At 42.7% G+C, this 18263-nt stretch overlaps 2 protein-coding genes across 4 annotated transcripts in view; one reads left to right on the forward strand and one right to left on the reverse strand.

The window, feature by feature from the left end:
• Positions 1–1213: 1213 nt before the first annotated feature.
• On the reverse strand, positions 1214–2967 carry LOC307251462 (fibroblast growth factor 20-like; the record flags this gene model as incomplete). Its single annotated transcript, XM_080028833.1, has 3 exons — positions 1214–1459; positions 1623–1726; positions 2643–2967. The coding sequence occupies 3 exons, from the start codon at positions 2965–2967 to the stop codon at positions 1214–1216; spliced, it is 675 nt and encodes a 224-aa protein (XP_079884959.1).
• Positions 2968–7058: 4091 nt separating this feature from the next.
• The window catches only part of LOC307251825 (calcium uptake protein 3, mitochondrial-like), a gene marked incomplete at its 3' end in the record, with an annotated part of 39363 nt that continues 28158 nt past the window's right edge, over positions 7059–18263 (forward strand). For all 3 annotated transcript variants that reach the window (XM_080029245.1, XM_080029247.1, XM_080029246.1), the window contains exon 1: positions 7059–7333. In XM_080029245.1, the coding sequence (XP_079885371.1) occupies positions 7070–7333 (264 nt within the window). In that variant the 5' untranslated portion in view covers positions 7059–7069. The remainder of the gene's footprint in view (positions 7334–18263) is intronic.

The following is an 18263-nucleotide window of genomic DNA, read 5'->3' on the forward strand; positions in this document are numbered from 1 at the left end:
GGACTACTGTAGTAGGTAGTTGGATTTAAAGCTCCCATATTATGCAAAATGCACTTTTTCGATGTTTTTGAACATAAATATGGGTCCACGGTGTGCCTAGAGACTGCTAAAGTATATAAAAAAAACTCTCTCCTTTTCTCACTCTCCCCCTTTCTGAAACCCTCCACCCCTCCCCCCAATATACTCCAGTCAGAATTCTCGCCGTCTATGACGTCATAGACGGCACAGCCACCTCCCCCCCACATTAGTAACCAGAAACTTCCACCGTGCAGTGGTCTATGATAACCCCACCCCCATATTTCTTATTGGTCCACGGCCCCGGGATCCTCTGGAAAAAAATTCCTTCACCGCCATGTTGTTTTCCCCGCTAAGCGACAAGATGCCTTTAGTACAGCAAAGCATGCTGAATGTTACATAAACCAACACAGAAGCCTTTTGCTCATAATCCACTAATTTATCTTAACCACAGCAGTCTATTAATGCCTCGTTTTTAATAACACAATGGATAGGAAGCTACTTGTGCTTTTTTTCAAACGGTGAAACTAAAATAGGCACGGCAAAAGACGGTGCGAAGCTATGGACTGAGGGCACATGGACCTATAAAGAAAGAGAGGGCGAGGCCAATGGCTTCGCTTCCTGACAGGGGCGGGGGAGCTCATAGATGGTATATAAAACAAGGGGAGCTGCAGCTCGTTTTCAAAAATAGGCCATCCTGAGATTAACTGAAAATCAGGGTATAGAGGCATACTACAAAAAATTATCTGACCGTTTTTTTCAGCAAACAACTAAAGAAAAACGTATCAGGGACCTCTGAGACCATATAATATTGACAGAAAAGTGTATAATATAAGACCTTTAATCAGTGGAAACTCAAATGACATCCATTAATCATCCACCAGGGCCTCTGCATTGGCCAATAAAGTGGCAATATTAGGGGCCAGGGTAGCCTCTGGGTCTGTCATGTGGCCTTCATGTCTTCCACAGTGCATTTGATTCAAACTCCCCCGTCCAGTGTTTGAGAGAGGGTTTCTATCCTTCCTCCGTGCCAGCACTGGGGGAGTGTTGATTTGGTGCACTTCCCTATGATCCTGTTTTGTCCCGATCAACAAGATCTTCCATCTTCCTCGGCGAGGGTTTAGGATTGGGTGCACTACTTGGGTTGCCTTTCAGCTCAGACTGGCTCTCAAAGGGTCAAGTTAACGCCCATTCCGCCTCATCTCTGGCCCAATATGTCCCTGTACAGCTCCGGTACTCTCTCCGGGTCTACGGGCCTCGGGAGAAAGTGAGTGAACCTCTGGTGTCGTCTCGACCTCGTTCCATCTCGAGACGTCCCATCTTTGTTCAAAGCCACAAAGTAAAACGCACCCCTCTCTCCATGCCGGTAGATGTTGGACGTGTAGGTGTTGTACCAGTTTTCTTCAAATTGCTCCCTAAAGACGCTCTCTGCCGACAGCTTCTCCTGCAGGAAGAAAGACAAGCGAGAGAGAAATATGAGTTTAGTGATGCAAAATGTGCCACCTGCTGGACAGGACATGTCATAGTCATCAGATATGTGGAGATTTTTCATCGGTGTGAAGACAGATGTGTGTTTTTAGTATGGATTTAACAGTATGTGTACTCACCGATCCATACAGTTCTCCCTTGTTGTTCATAGCGAGGTAGAGACCACTGTCCACCCCTCTGATGCTCACCAGACCCACAGCCAGACTGATGAATTCCAAAATACCTGCACACACACACACATTACATTGCATTACATTACTTTATGTTCACTTGGCAGACACTTTATTTTTTCACATTAAACCTCATTGACACATCTAAGTGCTGTATACAATATGGCATTAGTCCTTCTACATTTTGTTCCACTTCTTCTACATTTCCCTGACTTGTGATAAAAAAAATGATAAAAAAAGAAGCCAATTGGAACATATTTAAAGGAGGCCATGCTTGAGACTATAATGTGTATGCACTCACTACAACCAAAAATTGCTGCAAACCACGCCATGTATATCCACACCAGCTGACTCTGAAAAGCAAGGCTGGTTGTCTGGAATGGCCTCTGGCATGAAGTTACATCCAAGTCTCAGACTAAATTAATAAAGTGCCAAAGGTGCTGCAGGAGAGGGCTACTTTTGATCTGTTTTAAGCTGCAGCTGTTTATCATGATAACTGGAGATAAGCTGGTAAAGAGAAGCTTCATATCTCATTTCAAAGAGAAAATGTGCTAACAACAAATATCAAGTGTCCCACTTGGAAAGCCTATTTATGCAGATGTAATTTATGGATCCATTATGACATTTAGCTCCAGTGGATGGGAGCAGTGTATTGGCATCATGTCCCCCTATACGTTTGTTTTTGCCAGTTAAAATCAAAATGTAATCTATTACCCATTATGTAGAAAAGACCAATGAGAATAAAGACATTCAAATTTAAACATTGCACTAAACTTCACCCTGTTAATTTTCTGTGTTCTCTCTTTCACTGTGTGTGTGTGTGTGTGTGTGTGTGTGTGTGTGTGTGTGTGTGTGTGTACCATAAGTGTACCTGGCAATTTAATAGAGAGCCTGTATAGTAGAAATGTTACAATGGAAAAGTGCCACTAGCAATACTACTAATATGATTATGATTGAAGGGGTCTGTACCGAATCTGCTGTGGTCTTTCCTGGTGCCCTGCACGGTGCCGTCGGGCCGAATCTCCAGGTGGAAGCCGGTCCTGCAGTAGAGCTGCCGCCGCCTCAGAATCCCCTTCAGATGGCTGAGATCCGCCAGGCTCCGGGACAGCCTTTCCGCGGACACCAGGTGCTCCTGCTGCTGTCCCTGGCCACCCATCATCAGTCCGGTCACCGAGTTGTAGTCCACCGCCCCACTTGGGGTGAGAATGAAATGAGAGCCAACGGGAGCCGGTGCAGCGCCAAAGCTGTCCAGAAATCCGTTGGCGAAGCTCCCAACCTCCGCCGCTGCCCCCATCGCAGATCGTGGCGCCCGATTCCGGATTGCAGTCCAGGAGATGCGAGTGATGAGTAGAGAGACTCGGTACGAGCCCGCGAGCGAGGTTTTCTTCCCGTGAGCGGAGAAGAGGAAAAGTTGGACCGTGCGGGCAGAGAAAATGTCCAATGACTGTGCATTGGTTTTGACGCAGTCACCAGCACCGTTAATTAGATTGTCATTTAATTTAATTTAAGATTTAACTCCCGCGTTATCTTGATGTGTGCAGGTATCCCCAGTTGCTGCAGCGTGTGTCCCTTCTGCTCCCCCTCTACTGCTATTTATCCCTCTCTCTCTCCTGTCCTCTGTCCTCTCCTCTTCACCTCGGGATACTCCCCTTTGCTCCGGAGCACTTCAGGGTTTTCTCTCTCTCTCTCTCTCTCTCTCTCTCTCTCTCTCTCTCTCTCTCTCTCTCTCTCTCTCTCTCTCTCTCTCTCTCTCTCTCTCTCTCTCTCTCTCTCTCCTCAATTCACTTCAGCCTTTAATTTCTGCGGTAACATACGCTCTCTTGGCTCTCTTGGCTCTAGCAGCTGCATGTAGTGCAATGAGGCCAGTATACTGCACTCCACATCTATTTAACGCATTACTCCCAATGGAAATACATACAACCCGAGTTGCCTTTTTATGCAAATGCTCCCAGAACTCCTCCCTTTACTGCTCATTTCTGTCCCCGTTTGAAACAGTGGCCATTCATCCCTCTGCTCATCGTTCTCCTGCCTCACCTTTGATGTTCAGTTTCAGTGCAGAGAGCGCGGGGACTTCGAGAGGGAATTAAAAACCATCAATAAAGAAATAAGGCTCAGGCATATTATTCATGCAGCAACGCAACGGCTTCCCTGAAGCTCAGGTCATATTGCTTATGGGCACCTCGGTAATGGCCAGTTCCAGATTGAACTGTGTGAGTGCATGTTAGAGGGGTGTGCGCAACTCAGCAGCAACTCCTGTGTAAAATAGCCATAGAGAGAAAGAGAGAGTGTGTGCATACGTCAAACACCATGAAAGTGTCATTGCCATTACCCTAAACGCTTTACAACCCCACGCCTCCGTTTCGAAATGACTCAGGTGCAGCGGCAGAGAGAGGAAAGCCCCTATTTGCGTAATTTTCGCACTCGGCTGTTGATTTATTGCCCCTGTTTTATTAAACCAATCCGCCCGTTTACAGCGTCCGCACAGACGCAAACACACGCAGACAATCGCAACCACACACACCTGTGCAAACGACATCACTTGACTGTCAATCCCCTCATTGATCTTTTCACGACGCTTTGAACAGTGCAGGAGCCCATATATCCTTAATTGTGGTCTTAAAAGACGAATCAAAGACACAGATGCTTCAAAGTTCAGGGATCTTGTAAGGAGATCAGGCAATAACACCCAGAAGAGGGGAATATACCTGTTTGAAGTGCAAGCTTAGATAATACCACGAGACTTGACACTTGAGGGGCTTCAGAGGAAAAACAGTAGCTAGTAGATAATAATTTATTAAAAAACTTGGGTTTTAGGCATACGTCTTTTTATTGATCATACTTCAGTTAGTAATGCAAGATTGATTTACATATCTCTTTCCAAATAGTTTGGCCTGATTCAGGCTGGGTTTAAGCAGTGGCACAGGGGCCCATGTTCTATTATGCCTATATGGCATTGATTTTGGCAGCCACTAAGACACGCACTCGCTCGCTCGCGCTCGTATGCACGCACACAGCTGCCCCCTCCCTCGGGAGAACGTTGATAAATGAGTTAAAGGTGCACATACTTGTTTGTGGGCCCGCGCAAGCGCGTGGTCGCTAGGCCTATACACGGGTAATTTTGTACACATCTCACTGTTGGGGGAAATAGTTATATAATATTAATTGTTATAGCAGACGATCTCGTCTATTTGTAGACTATGCCGAAATCTGAGTGTGCATAGACGTGTGTCACGCGTCCATTTCCCTCTTTCCCTTGCTTCATTAGTATTTATGACCTGCACAAAAAAAAGGAAAGGAACTTTTTAAGGAGACATGATCGATCGGAATCGCCTCCTGGCTGATCAGCTAAGCTGATGCATTGGATATCGACCCTGCCACAATGAAGACCTCAACAACAACGCCAAATTTACATGCACTCTTCACAAGGAGCAAGATGCGTTCCCAGGGCCACGTGGTGTGCGTTCAATTATATTTTATATAGGTTTACTGCTCTGTTTGTGACGGAGTGAAGCCAACCATGAGGCAGTCATGGAGGAGGAGAAGAAGGAGGAGAGCCCCAGGGTTATTACCCCCCCCCCCCCACACACACCCACCCACACACACACACACACACACACACACACACACACACGCACACACACACGCACACAAGGAAATTACAACCTAATCGAATGCCTGGATAATGGAATAACTGAATAAGTAGCCTAGAGGTTATTAATGCAAGTGGTTTCAAAACAGCGTCGGGAAACTCCAGGGGTCCTTGAAAGCAGAATTCAATGGGCCTCTGAAGATGTACTTGTTTAATTTGATTGTTATTTAACGTGTTATATGCCATTTGTCAAAATGCATAAGCATCTAAGATTTTACTCTAACCACTTTTATGTTTTAATACAAAATCCGCCACAACAGAGGCTTTCATCTGATATTTACCAAACTGCAGGGCCTCATATGCTTTATGTATACTGTATGTGTCAATACTTGAAATATAGCAGATTTTATGCAGCAGTCAATATAGAATTGTGTAAAAGTGTTAAATTAAATATCACAAGATATCACAGATATAAGTTGTAATTTCGCCTTCATTATCTCCATCAGTCAAACTTATTGTTATGTAGGTCACATACATATCTTGGTTGGGTTATGGGCAAAATAAAAACCAAAGGGACAAATTAAGGGCATGGTTGTTATAACCATTTAAAAGGGTTTTGATAGTTGTTGTTTGATCTATTTTCAACTTTTGGCTAAATGGAGTTTATGGTTAGGGTGATCCACCGTGCTTCATGTGTGAACAGGTGACAGGCCTATATCTATTAGACCTCTCCCCTTTATTCTCTCAGCATCAAAGTCACAAGAAAAGCCCCATCAGGTTAACATAAGTCCTACTCGCGGAAACTTAAATGACAAGATCATCTTTGATATTTGTTTGATATCTTCTCTCCATTGGCTCCTTTGATCCCACACTTCCCATTTTGAAATTTGATACTGCACTGACCCTCAATGAAAAGTGGAAGAAATGTTGATATTATCTGTCAGTTATAATTTCCCCCATGTAATGCAAGATATCTTTCAACTTTATTCCAAGATAGACTCCCTTGTTGTCAGATATATGAGGTAATGGACTTGTAACAAATGTGACATGATCTAAATTAAATTTGCTTTTGCATGTGATTCAGTCAGTGCCAGTTTCTCATGGGAGTATGCCTTTGCTGGGGCGGAAATAGTATTTTAATTTTATGTTTTTTATAGGCCTACTTCATTCATCAAATTTGCGTGGGAAATGTATTCTACTTGGGAAAGTTGTGGCTCATTTTAGAGTGGAACCTTGTCCAAAGTTTGATCCCCACCTAACAAAAGGTAAAGTGTCCCCTGGGCAAGACACTGAACCCCAAACAGCTCCAGATGGTTGGACTTGGCCAACCCCCCTGGTAGCCTTCTGCTACTGCTTTTCCTGATTTCTATTTTAACAGAAATTTAAAAAAAAATAGGTAGGCCTAAGTCTACATGATAGGTCCTACATTTTTAATTTAGCTAAAGATTGTATGTAGCCTGTAGGCTACCCCAATTAAAAGCAGTTTTATGGGATTTTCATGTGTAGCCTATTACAAATGTTTTAATAGCATAGCCTATATGAAACAGGGTGAATAGAGTCCACTCTATGTCTTCCACTGCATGTTAACGGTATAATTGACCGCGGATTAAATGAGTCACTTACTCTCACTCAGTGAGGCATCTAATCCTCTTCACCCCTTGTGGGACTTTGCTCTCAGCCTCAGCATCAGAAGAGCGCCCTCACATCTCGCGATGAAAGCTAAGAAACGCGATAGTTTTGTGCAGCTGCCCGCAAAGTTATAATCACAGCAACAGCATACAGCAGAACAGCGGTAGCAACAGCAGCAATGGCCGCTCTCCGCAGAGTGGCAGCGCTGGCCGGTAAACTAAGCCTCGGGTCGGCGGTGAGAAACGAGCTCGTCGGTGGTCACACGGCCAGCGGAGGAAGGGCACGGAGGTGTCTTGCTGTCGGGATGTGTCTTGCGACGGGAGGCGCCGTGGCGCTGTACTTTTACAACGATATGAAGAGCGACAGAGGCAGGAAGAGGATGGGGAGTCCCAGCATCAACGCTTTGCTATCGTCCATCCCGACGGTAGAGGCCAAGGACCAGGTAGGGTGTTTCCTTGAACTGGCGCTCTGACTATTGACGGGAACAAGGCTTTAGTGACACGTAGCCTAGCGACATGGTGGTTCTTTGGCAGAAAACGGGTTGCTCTTAGTGTGGACACAGGGGCCCCTGTGTGGAGCACTGTGGTGTAGCCTACTGTAGTGTAGCCTATCGACAAACAACTGAGAGAAAAGGAGAGAAAGAGAGTGCTTTTCACGTCTCCTCTTCCACTAAGATTAGAGCAACATTGCCCGTTAGCCGGCCCGCCTATTTTTTTTTGTATCCATGATGTGGCTTGTTACTTTATGTTTTCCTATTTGGGTGGATAAACTGTGTCATTTACTCCCAGCACGCCCAATGGAAACAGTTCGCTCACTGTTTTGGTTGCGGGACGGTGTGCGCGCGCAGATGCAGGAACTGCGCTCTCCGCTCGAGCTGGTGCTGAAATGACAACGCGCAGAGGATGCTACTGTAATGTCCGGCAGCTGTGTGCTCACTGCTGCACATTGTCAGGCTACAACAAGGATGCTTTGATCGGTAACATTTTAAATTCAACGCTACCACTTAAAGATACTATCTGCCGACATCCCTGAGTAGTTACTTATTCCTGCGAGGCCTTACTATTGAATAGATTCACGTAGGCCTAGTAGTGTCTATGGTTTTATGGGAACTGTTGAGTTAATTAGAAACAGTAAGCTCAGTGGCGTTTCCAGGACATTTTGATAGGGGTGGCCAAGGTGGTACACAGACCTAGAGTGGGGTGGCCATTGCAACCCTGAATGAATGGCATGTGATATGCATTATTACCAATTTGCAAAGATGATTTATAATCCAAAACTAGGGCTGGGCGGTATGGACCAAATCTTATATCACAGTAGGCCTATAGGTTATTTTATATCACAGTATGGATTTATATCACGGTATAGTATTATTCCTGTAAATTCAGTGGATTAAAATAACCGTACTGTACTTTAATCACATTAGTTTAACTTAAATGTCCATACAAAAGAGAAACTCGTGCAAAATACCACACCAGTCTGGCTTTAGTCAGGGGGGGGGGGGGCACAGGGGTGAGATTTGGCCTAGAATCGCCACTGAGTAAGCTTCATACCATTTAATTGAACCAGTAGCTTATCCAGGGAAATAAGTACGCCTTTAGCAATACCTCAAATTAACCCATTTTTCAAAAGTTTTTACTGAATGTATCAGAAATAAAAATGGCTCATTATGCAGAGGAGACATTCAGTTGATATATAGCCTATTAATAGGCTATGTAATCAGGGGCCGTATTCACAATTTTTTTTTATCTTAGCGCTAAGAGTACTCCTAAGGAGCACTAAAAGTTCTTAGCAAGGAGTAATTTCTTAAAACCTATTCACAAAGCTGATAAGACCAACTTTTACTAAGGAATGGGAGGGACTCCTAAGCTAATGCCTCGTTTCCACCGAGTAGAGCGGGTCGGATCGGAGCGGCTCAGAGCGGGACAGCTCACTTTTAAGAATCTCGGTGTTGTTTCCACCGCCGACCCTACCCTTACTGGTAGGGTAGGGTTTAGGCTGAACTGCAATAGCCGCCGCCAGAATGTGGGTCAAACTATCGGGCTGTGGAACAACTGTGGTCAAGCCAGTGGTCTCTTGTTTTTGCTTGGTCAACCAGCGCCGCTTCTTTATTTATTCCCCCCGTGTTGTTGTGAGCACAGAGACGGCTCAGTGCAACTGATAGAGACAGTGAGCGAATAGCGCTGGCTGCGGAAGCTACGTGACATCGTAGCAGTGGGACACAGTGTAGCCAACTGATTCATTTAATGACGAGGAAAAACACCACACAATAAACAGTGCCGCGCTCACATTTTCGCCAAAACTCTCTTCACTCTAGCCGAGGTGACTACACACGGCGGAAATTATTCAAACCAGCCGCTTCTTTATTTATTCCCCCTGTGTTGTTGTGAGCGTGTATTTACTACTATCTATGGCGTAAACACATAGAGACGGCTCGGCGCAACTCATAGAGACAGTGAGCGAACAGTGCTGGCTGCAGCAGCTACGTGACTATGGGACACAGTGTAACCAACTGATTAATTTATTGACGAGGAAAAACACCACACAATAAACAGAGCTGTGCTCACATTTTCGCCAAAACACAAGACTATCTTCACTCTTGCTGAGATGACTAGGCTACACATGGCGGAAATGATTATTTCTACCAATCAAATGACGGCTGTGTGTAGCTCCGCCTTTTAGGCACCCTTTTAGGTGGCTAGTACCCCTACGGAGGAGAACTGAGATTAGAAGCGGGTCAGAGCGGTTAGGTGCGCTTAAACCGTACCCTACCCAACTTCTGGCAAATGAAAAGCCAAGCTACCCGGACCGAACCGCTGAAACGAGGCATAAGACTAGAGGGCGGTGTTGACCCTGTTGCTATGGATGATGTCATGTTCATACCTTCTATGCCCACAGTGATTGACTGAGAGGGAATGAGAGCTAAGAGTGAATTTATGATGGAAACACTGTGGGATATATCCATATCGTGTTGCTGTATTAAAGTAAGGAGTTTTTATATACAATTAATGACAAGTGACACTGATTTAACATGAAACCAAAATACTGCAGGGTTTCCCACACATTCGTTCACAATTAACATACAATAGCGCCACATAGGTCTATTAATTTAAAATTTGACAATGATTTGAATCGGAAAAAATATCCTCATTGAACAGCTGCACGCCATGCACTCTGACTGTATTTCTTTCAACGGCGGGCTATGCAGCAATAGTCAGACAGCAACAAACCAGGAAATTCACAATTTAGAAACAAAAGCCGGCGAAATCCTAAAGTGCATGCGGAAGGAAAAAGGCGAGACGCGCAACTATACAGTAGCGGACCTGTGGAACGGAGGAGATGGAAGAGCCAAATATTGGCCTACTCTAGTAACAAATTAAATCAAAACGTGACACCAACAGTAACTTTTAGTGCATCGTAAACCCAAAGCAACTGCAGGAAAAGGAACTTAATAAATATTTTTTTATATAAATATAATAAATATATATATATATATTAGAGGTGGGCATAGATTAATTTTTTTAATCTAGATTAATCTAGATTAATTTTGGAATTAATCTAGATTAATCTAGATTAAAATGGCTCATTTGAATTCAATCATAATATGTGTGTGCTCCCTAAATAATGACTTAAAGTACGTCTTTGAGAACGTGTTTCTCAAGCCAGGTGGCGCATCAGACCAGGGGCTCATCTCCTGTGCAGGTGCACACCTAATGCATCAATTTAACTTGCGTGCAGAAAGAGGATGTCACGGAACTCATGTCCGTTAGCTTTTCAATATAAGACTGTCAAAATAAAAGTCCCGCAAAACAATCGTTATTTTGGGGATTAACTTCTCCGCGTGAGAAATTTGAGTTGTAGGCTAGCGTGTGAGAGTGTGAGCTGGTTGATATGAGTGTGTCTCACGGCCAAAAGGGTGAGACTTGGCAGCTCTGTCAGTTGTCGAACAAAGCGGACGGACGTGGTCTCTATAGCAACGAGATCAGCTGAGCTATCACTGATAAAAAAAAATATTGTTTCCATAATGATTTCCATAGCCTTAAGCCATAGGCTAGCCTACATGTTGTGTAATTCAGTGATTTTCAACCTTTAATGAGTCGAGGCTATGCATTGGCTTTGGCGATTTCCCTTGCCTCTTTTTTTTCTCTCCACACAAAGCTCTCCCATTGCACACACGCATGCCCCGGCCGCTTCCGAGAGCACAGACTGTTAGAACTCCTACAGTAAACCAATTCCGCATTGCACAAGGTGCAAACAACCTTGGTCTTGTCGAGGTTTCCATTGGGAAGCTTCTTAAAAATACATTTTCCCTGAAGCAAACCCGGCGGCTTCCTAGCTGCATCCATGTCAGCACGTTACGTTTGATGTGGTAGGCTAGACAGGTGCGAAGTCGGACTCGTTCTGACTCGTGCACTACAGTGCAATTCGGCCAGGTATACATCCGTGCTAAAATAAGAGGAACAAGAGATTAACGGCGATATTTTTTTTATCGCCGATAAGAGTCTGGCGTTAACGCAGCACGTTAACGCCGTTATCGGCCCACCACTAATATATATACTTTCTAAACATAGCTTTACTAAGATCATTAAACTCTTACAGCTATTAAGGTACCTTTTGTAAAGCTCACTAGTATTACATCTCTCCAAAATGCCATCAAATGGTTGTCTGTGATTAACTCTTAGTGACTTAGGAGTCCTCTCGAGGACTCTTATAGGCCTTTCACACCGCCGCAAAATCGGAGCTAGTTCTGGGCTTGTTCGGAGTTAGAGCCAGTGTTTTGGTTTCACACCGCCAGAGAGCCTGCTCCGGGCCGTAAAAACCGGGGGAACTCATACCCCAGGATTGAGCAGGGTTTGATAAGAACTGCTTGCGCGAACGGTTGGGGGAGGGATTATCCTGACCAACCAGAGCAACTCAAACCTCATGCCCGCCATATTTAAAAACACCGCTACTACGAGACGTAAACATAACATAATTACCGAACGTAGCGATCAAATTGACCGGCGAGAATACGCTGTATGGGTCCTGTTTGCTTAAGAAAGCAAAGCGAGAGCCAACAAGTGTAAAAATAAGACGTATTCGCCGCTGGTGTTGTGCTTAAAGCTAGCGGTAGCTTTAGCGTTAGCCACAAGAGCAGCGGCGTCGGGTGACGTACACACACGTTTACAGTGACGTCATGACGTTGCTCTCTTGCCGGCTCCATGGCTGTCTCCGGTCGATGTGAAACCAACCGGTTCATAACTGGGATAAGGCTGTAACCAGTTTTGAACTGACCCCAACACCAGCCTGGAACTGACTCTTGGTTCATTTTGGTGTGAAAGGCCTACGAGTGACTTTTCATAGATTTTGGAGCTAGTTTTAGTGCTAAAATGCTTTGAGAATTACACTTATATTAAAAAGTTAGGAGTCCTAAAATTTAGGGCTGGCCCGAATGCCATTTTTCAGGCTTCGAGTATTAGTTGGTTTTTCCGAGCGAATATTCGGATGTTCGTTCCAGAAAAACACACCATCAAACCAACATTAATAATGCCAATGTACTCACTGAAACCGAGTGTGTGAGCCGAGACAGCAAGCTGCGTTGTTTGTTGGTGCTTTAATAACTTTCGAACAGTAGTAAAGTCGGAGTTCCTTACTTTTTCCCCGTGGAGGCAAACAGCTGTTTTTCCGTTCCAAATCAGCTGTCCTCCGCGCCATCGTAACCCATACAGGAGCTTATCAATTCATCCAGGAACGTGCATCTTTTCAGCGATTTATAAATCCATACAAAGATCCAATATTGATAGTCTTTTGTGTCCATATTATATCCATTATTGACTGCCTATTCCCATGATGCAAGCAAGTCATGGTTGATGATGGCTGAATAGCATGGCTGAATGTAAACAAACAGCTGAGCTAAGCTAACGTTAGCATTATGTCAAGCATTACATTTCCTCCCGAAATCGCGCTAATGTTGTGGTAGCCTATAGAGTTATTAGGAACACAATCTATTCTTCCTCCATCTCTTTCTCCCTCCTGCGCTTGGTGCCGCTTTTAGTTTGCCTCACTCTGGTAACATCACGTAGCCTACTACAGCTGATATCACCGGTTGCACTTTGAAAGGGCAACTGCCAACTAGGTCAAAGTTCAAATAATTCGATAATATATTTGAAATGAACGTCTAATTTGTATTTTACAATTGTTTTATAACTTGTATATCCAAATATTATTTGCTGACAAAATATACTGCAGTTTGAGCTACCTTTGCAAAAAAAAAAAAAAAAAAAAAGAAAACACAAATATCCCGAATACTGAATTGAGCTCCGAATACTAATTTAATAAACGAATACTCGGATATTCGAATAATTCGGGCCAGCCCTACTAAAATTAGGAGTGAAAAGCCCCTTATTTTTGAGAGTTACTCCTAAATCAGCACGTTAGGACCTACTCTTTACTCTTAGCCTTAAAATGTTTTGTGAATATGGCCCCTGACAGCTCCGATGCAGTGACGGAGCGGAGAAGGACCGGACAGGCAGCTGGTGGAATTTGGCCTTTATAAGCACACCCTTAGCTACCCTGAATCTAACTGCAAGCTTTTTGAAAGGTGGGGGTTAATATAAAGAGACGTGCACTAAAACGGAACATTTCATACAGAGGCTGAAAAGAGGAGATTCAGCAATGGCACTGTGAGAAATTAGTGCTGTCAAACAATTAAAATATTTAATCGTGATTAATCGCATTAATGTCATAGTTAACTCGCGATTAATCACACATTTTTATCTATTCTAGCCTAAATGTCCCTTGATTTCTTTTTGTCCCATTATTTTTTCTCATTTTAATGCTCTTATCACACCCATTCTCTACACCCTTGTAATTCTGTGTATTTCTTCAAACACATCATAATTTCCAATTCAGTGCAAATAGACAACAATGTAGACCCCTCGCCCCCCCCCCCCAGAACAGCATACACAAACATAATGGGAACTTCCTCTTTTATTTAAAAACCAAACCATAAAACAACATAGGCTAGCCTATATAAAACAAATTAGTATTAAGGCTAAATTAAACTGGTTGCTGCCTAAATGTTTTGGGAGTCATTCATCCACGACTTATTTCAGACTGTGTGTGGAGTGGACACACTATACACTTGTGTGCTGGTGGTTGATATGCCGCTGCTGCAGCCGAGGCTTCAGTCACCATTGATAGCGAAAAAGTAAGTGAAAATGAATGACTGGCGGCTGCCACTAACGTTCATGGAGGTTTTGGTGGGGGCGCAGGATTATAAGGTATTTTGCAAATGAAAAGCTTTCTTTTCTGTTCTTTTTCCACGTAGTCCCCGAGTCACACACAGAAGACTAGTGAAGGTCGCGCAGCTGAGCTAGGAAGTGCTAGGTTCCGGTTTCTGCTTCAAAATAAAAGTCAAAATTTACTTGACGTTTAGCCGTTTTGCCAGTTAAATGATTTTAATGTGAAGTTACGCTGTAGGACATGTTCCGGTTGACTTAACAGTAACTTAATGGCGAGCCATATGAATAGTTTGTGGTGTTTCAGTTGTTCTAACATTACTAGTTGATGCAACAGCATGGGAAAAAACCACAACGTTTGCTAGGCCATGAAGAGCATTAATCGCGCGATAAAATTTTTTACAGTTTTAACGCCGTTAATAACGCGTTAAACTGACAGCACTAGAAATATAAAGTTTTTTTTAGACACAACACCAAGGCAAGGCAAGGCAAGGCAAGTTTATTTATATAGCACAATTCAGACACAAGGCCACTCAAAGTGCTTTACAGGGGCAAGATTAGAATACATAAAACACATTATAAAATATTTAAACACCATGATAACAGTTTCTAGTAGAAACCCAAATTACAATTTTGAACTTGAAAAGGATCATGTGACCTTTAAGAGCTGGGTTGGCTGACGGAAAAAACAAACATCTGCTATTCAGTCAGAAGAACAATCCTAGGCAACAGGAACAGGTTTAGTTGTGGCGACACAACATCGTTACTGCACAAGAACACAGTGTGCTACACTGATGTCATTTCAAACAACTGCCATTAATTAATTCATTAATTTTTTTTTCCCGCAAAGAGCTCACATTACTTTTTAATTTATGTTGTGAAAGGAGCTATCTTTGCAGAACTCCGTAAACTTAATTTGTTAGCGAGAGTCACAGCCACGGGCGTCTACGCTCTATACACTTGACTACAGTGCATTCCTATGAAGCCGAGTACTCATCTCCTATTCATGCCTTCAAAAGCCCCCTTGGTAGAGTCAGCATCAAAGCTTTATGAATGAATCTGCACGCTCATTAGCATGTTAGCTGAGCAGAGCAGGGACCTCGGTGCGCCGGGCCCTGCGGCCAAGCAGGTTTAAATTTGGAAACCTCTCTGCTAATTGCACAGCTTCATGCAGCACAATCTGTTGGCGTAGCAGCTATCCTACACTGCAGCTAATCAATTTAAGGCCCTGGCTCCTCACACAGAGAGAGAAAAAGAGTGACAGAGTGAAATAGCGATGGAGTGATGCTAATCAAGAGGAAAGTATGTGTGTGTGTGTGTGTGTGTGTGTGTGTGTGTGTGTGTGTGTGTGTGTGTGTGTGTGTGTGTGTGTGTGTGTGTGTGTGTGTGTGTGTGTGTGTGTGTGTTTGTGCGTGTGTGCGTTGGCGAACTTAGCGTGTGCCCCTGTTATTGTACTGCGCCACCAGAGGTGCTGACTGTTTATAATCTCAGAGAGCTAAATGGAGAGAGTCGTTGCCATAAAAGATGGATTCTCCTCATTACAGAGGTTCAAAAGCAGTGAAGAGGCACTTACAGTTGAGATTCTGCTGTCTGTACGAGACACCAGAGTTTCTTTCTTCAGTAAAAGCTATCACAGCTGGGGAAGTCACATTCAAACTGTTATCATTGGATCAAATTAACACCTTTTAATTGTGTGGATTATTGAAATTTGATGGCTAAAAAGTTTACATGTGGCTAGCACTTTTCATACCAATAAATATGATGTGTATAAATGTACCACTAATGTAGGGGAGAATGGCCTAAGTTGTGCCACTTTTTACTCAAAGTGACTTTAAAGTGAGGCCTTGACAGTAAAGTCTCCAACTCAAATATGTACATATATTTCAGGGTGTTGTGCATCCCTGGCAATAAAAACTTTGGATCTGGAATAAACTGTTGAAGAAATATAGCTTTCGGGAAAAAAGTTGTCTTGTGGCTGGCACAACTTACCCCCGGTGTGGTGTTGTGCCGTTGGAGAGAATACCATGGGGTGAATTGTGCCATATCTCATAAACTGTAATGCAAAGACAAATCCATAAGACAATTACTTATTTAAGGTTTATTTAAAGTAAATAAAGTAAATATTTTACAAAGATTGTAGGACAATTTTCTTAAACAAGGCCTAGCAGATCTAATGGTTTTACCTGCAAAGCTCACAATGACAAAGTCACCATCATCATCTTTCTGGCCATCTGAACTCTCATCAGTGGTGTCGTTAACCCTTTAGGCGCCGGGTATTATTTTTAAAAATACTAGATTTTGACACCTAAATTTCAGAAGGCTCTGGATTGAAAGTGGTTTGAGATAGAGACAAAGTGTAAATGAGACAAATATTGAGAATGACCTAAAGTTTATCTAGGGAGTCATTTTTTCCATCTAATTAGCATATTATGACGTCATATGGCGGCGGCCATGTTGGATTATGTCATTTCCATGAAATACCTGATATTTTGAAATAGAGTTGAACTTATTTCATCAAGTTCACCCCCTCCATCCATTTGTTATGATGTCCACTATGTTGTAAGCCAACAGTTGTAAACTAGAACTAGAACTACACCACAAAACAGGCACTTTTTATGATTTTAGATTTTTTACCCATTTTAATTTACTTTTGTCTTCTATTATTATGATTATTATTATTACCATTATAATATGATAATATGAATATATATTAGTGGTGGGCCGTTATCGGCGTTAACGTGCTGCGTTAACGCAAGACTCTTATCGGCGATAAAAAAAATATCGCCGTTAATCTCTTATTCCACCTCCTGTTCGGCTCAGGGGAGATAATAATAGCCGGGGGCCGTTGTTGACACTTGAGGAGCCTTTATTCTCTCACACACCCGCCGCTCTCTCTCTCCATCACTTGCCCACGACACAATCGGGTATTGGAACGCAGGGTGGGTGTGTGTGGCCACCGGTCGCCACGTGACTATAAGTTTCCAAGTTTTAAACACTTCTATCTCTTCAACGTCAACGTCACCGTACCCGAATCCTAAATATCCCCATAGCAGACGCTATATTTCATCGGGGGGGAAACTTTGTTTTGCGCCACAGTTCGGCCGTAATGCTGCTGCACACACACACAGACACAGGCGCACACACACACGCTGCATGACAGAGACGAGGGGCGCTACCAAAAAGACGAGAGGAGCGGTTGGAGCAGTTGGAGCGTTTAGAGACACATGCGTGCACATTTATTTACATAAAATCGCAATCGCAGTCATTTGTGCAGTTATGTAAAATGTTTCACTATGGAAAATTACAGAAAAAGTAACGCACAGTGACTTTGATGAGTAACTTTAATCTGATTACTGGTTTGGAGATAGTAACGCGTTAGATTACTTACTGAAAAAAGAGGTCCGATGCCGGTAACGCGTTACTAAGTAACATCTTGTTGAACATTATTTATTTTCATCACCAATTATCATAGTAGAACAGCTTCCTCAAGCAGTTTGTGATGCATGTTGGAAACAGGAGAAGAGCCCCTGGTCTGATGCGCCACCTTGCTTGAGAATTACGTTCTCAAAGACTTACTTTGAGCCATTATTTAGGGAGCATACACATATTATGAATGAATTCAAATGAGCCATTTTAATCTAGATTAATCTAGATTAATTCCAAAATTAATCTAGATTAATCTAGATTAAAAAAATTAATCTATGCCCACCTCTAATATATATATATATATATATATATATATATATATATATATATATATATATATATATATATATATATATATATATATATATATATATATATATATTCATATTCAATAGTTTTTTTCTCTCTGTTGTGTACTTGATGTATTTGCATTGAATATAGTATGTATTGTTGTTTTGCTTTGAATTTGTTTGAACTCGACGTCATTGTAAATGAGGGTCACCCCTCAATTGGTCTCGAGGACAAATAAAAGTTCAATTAAATGAAATTAAAAATTAGAGGTGGGCATAGATTAATTTTTTTAATCTAGATTAATCTAGATTAATTTTGGAATTAATCTAGATTAATCTAGATTAAAATGTCTCATTTGAATTCATTCATAATATGTGTGTGCTCCTAAATAATGACTCAAAGTAAGTCTTTGTGCTCCTAAATAATGACTCAAAGTAA

The sequence above is a fragment of the Ammodytes marinus genome (assembly GCF_949987685.1).
Source record: "Ammodytes marinus genome assembly, chromosome: 6".
Lineage (NCBI taxonomy): Eukaryota > Metazoa > Chordata > Actinopteri > Uranoscopiformes > Ammodytidae > Ammodytes > Ammodytes marinus.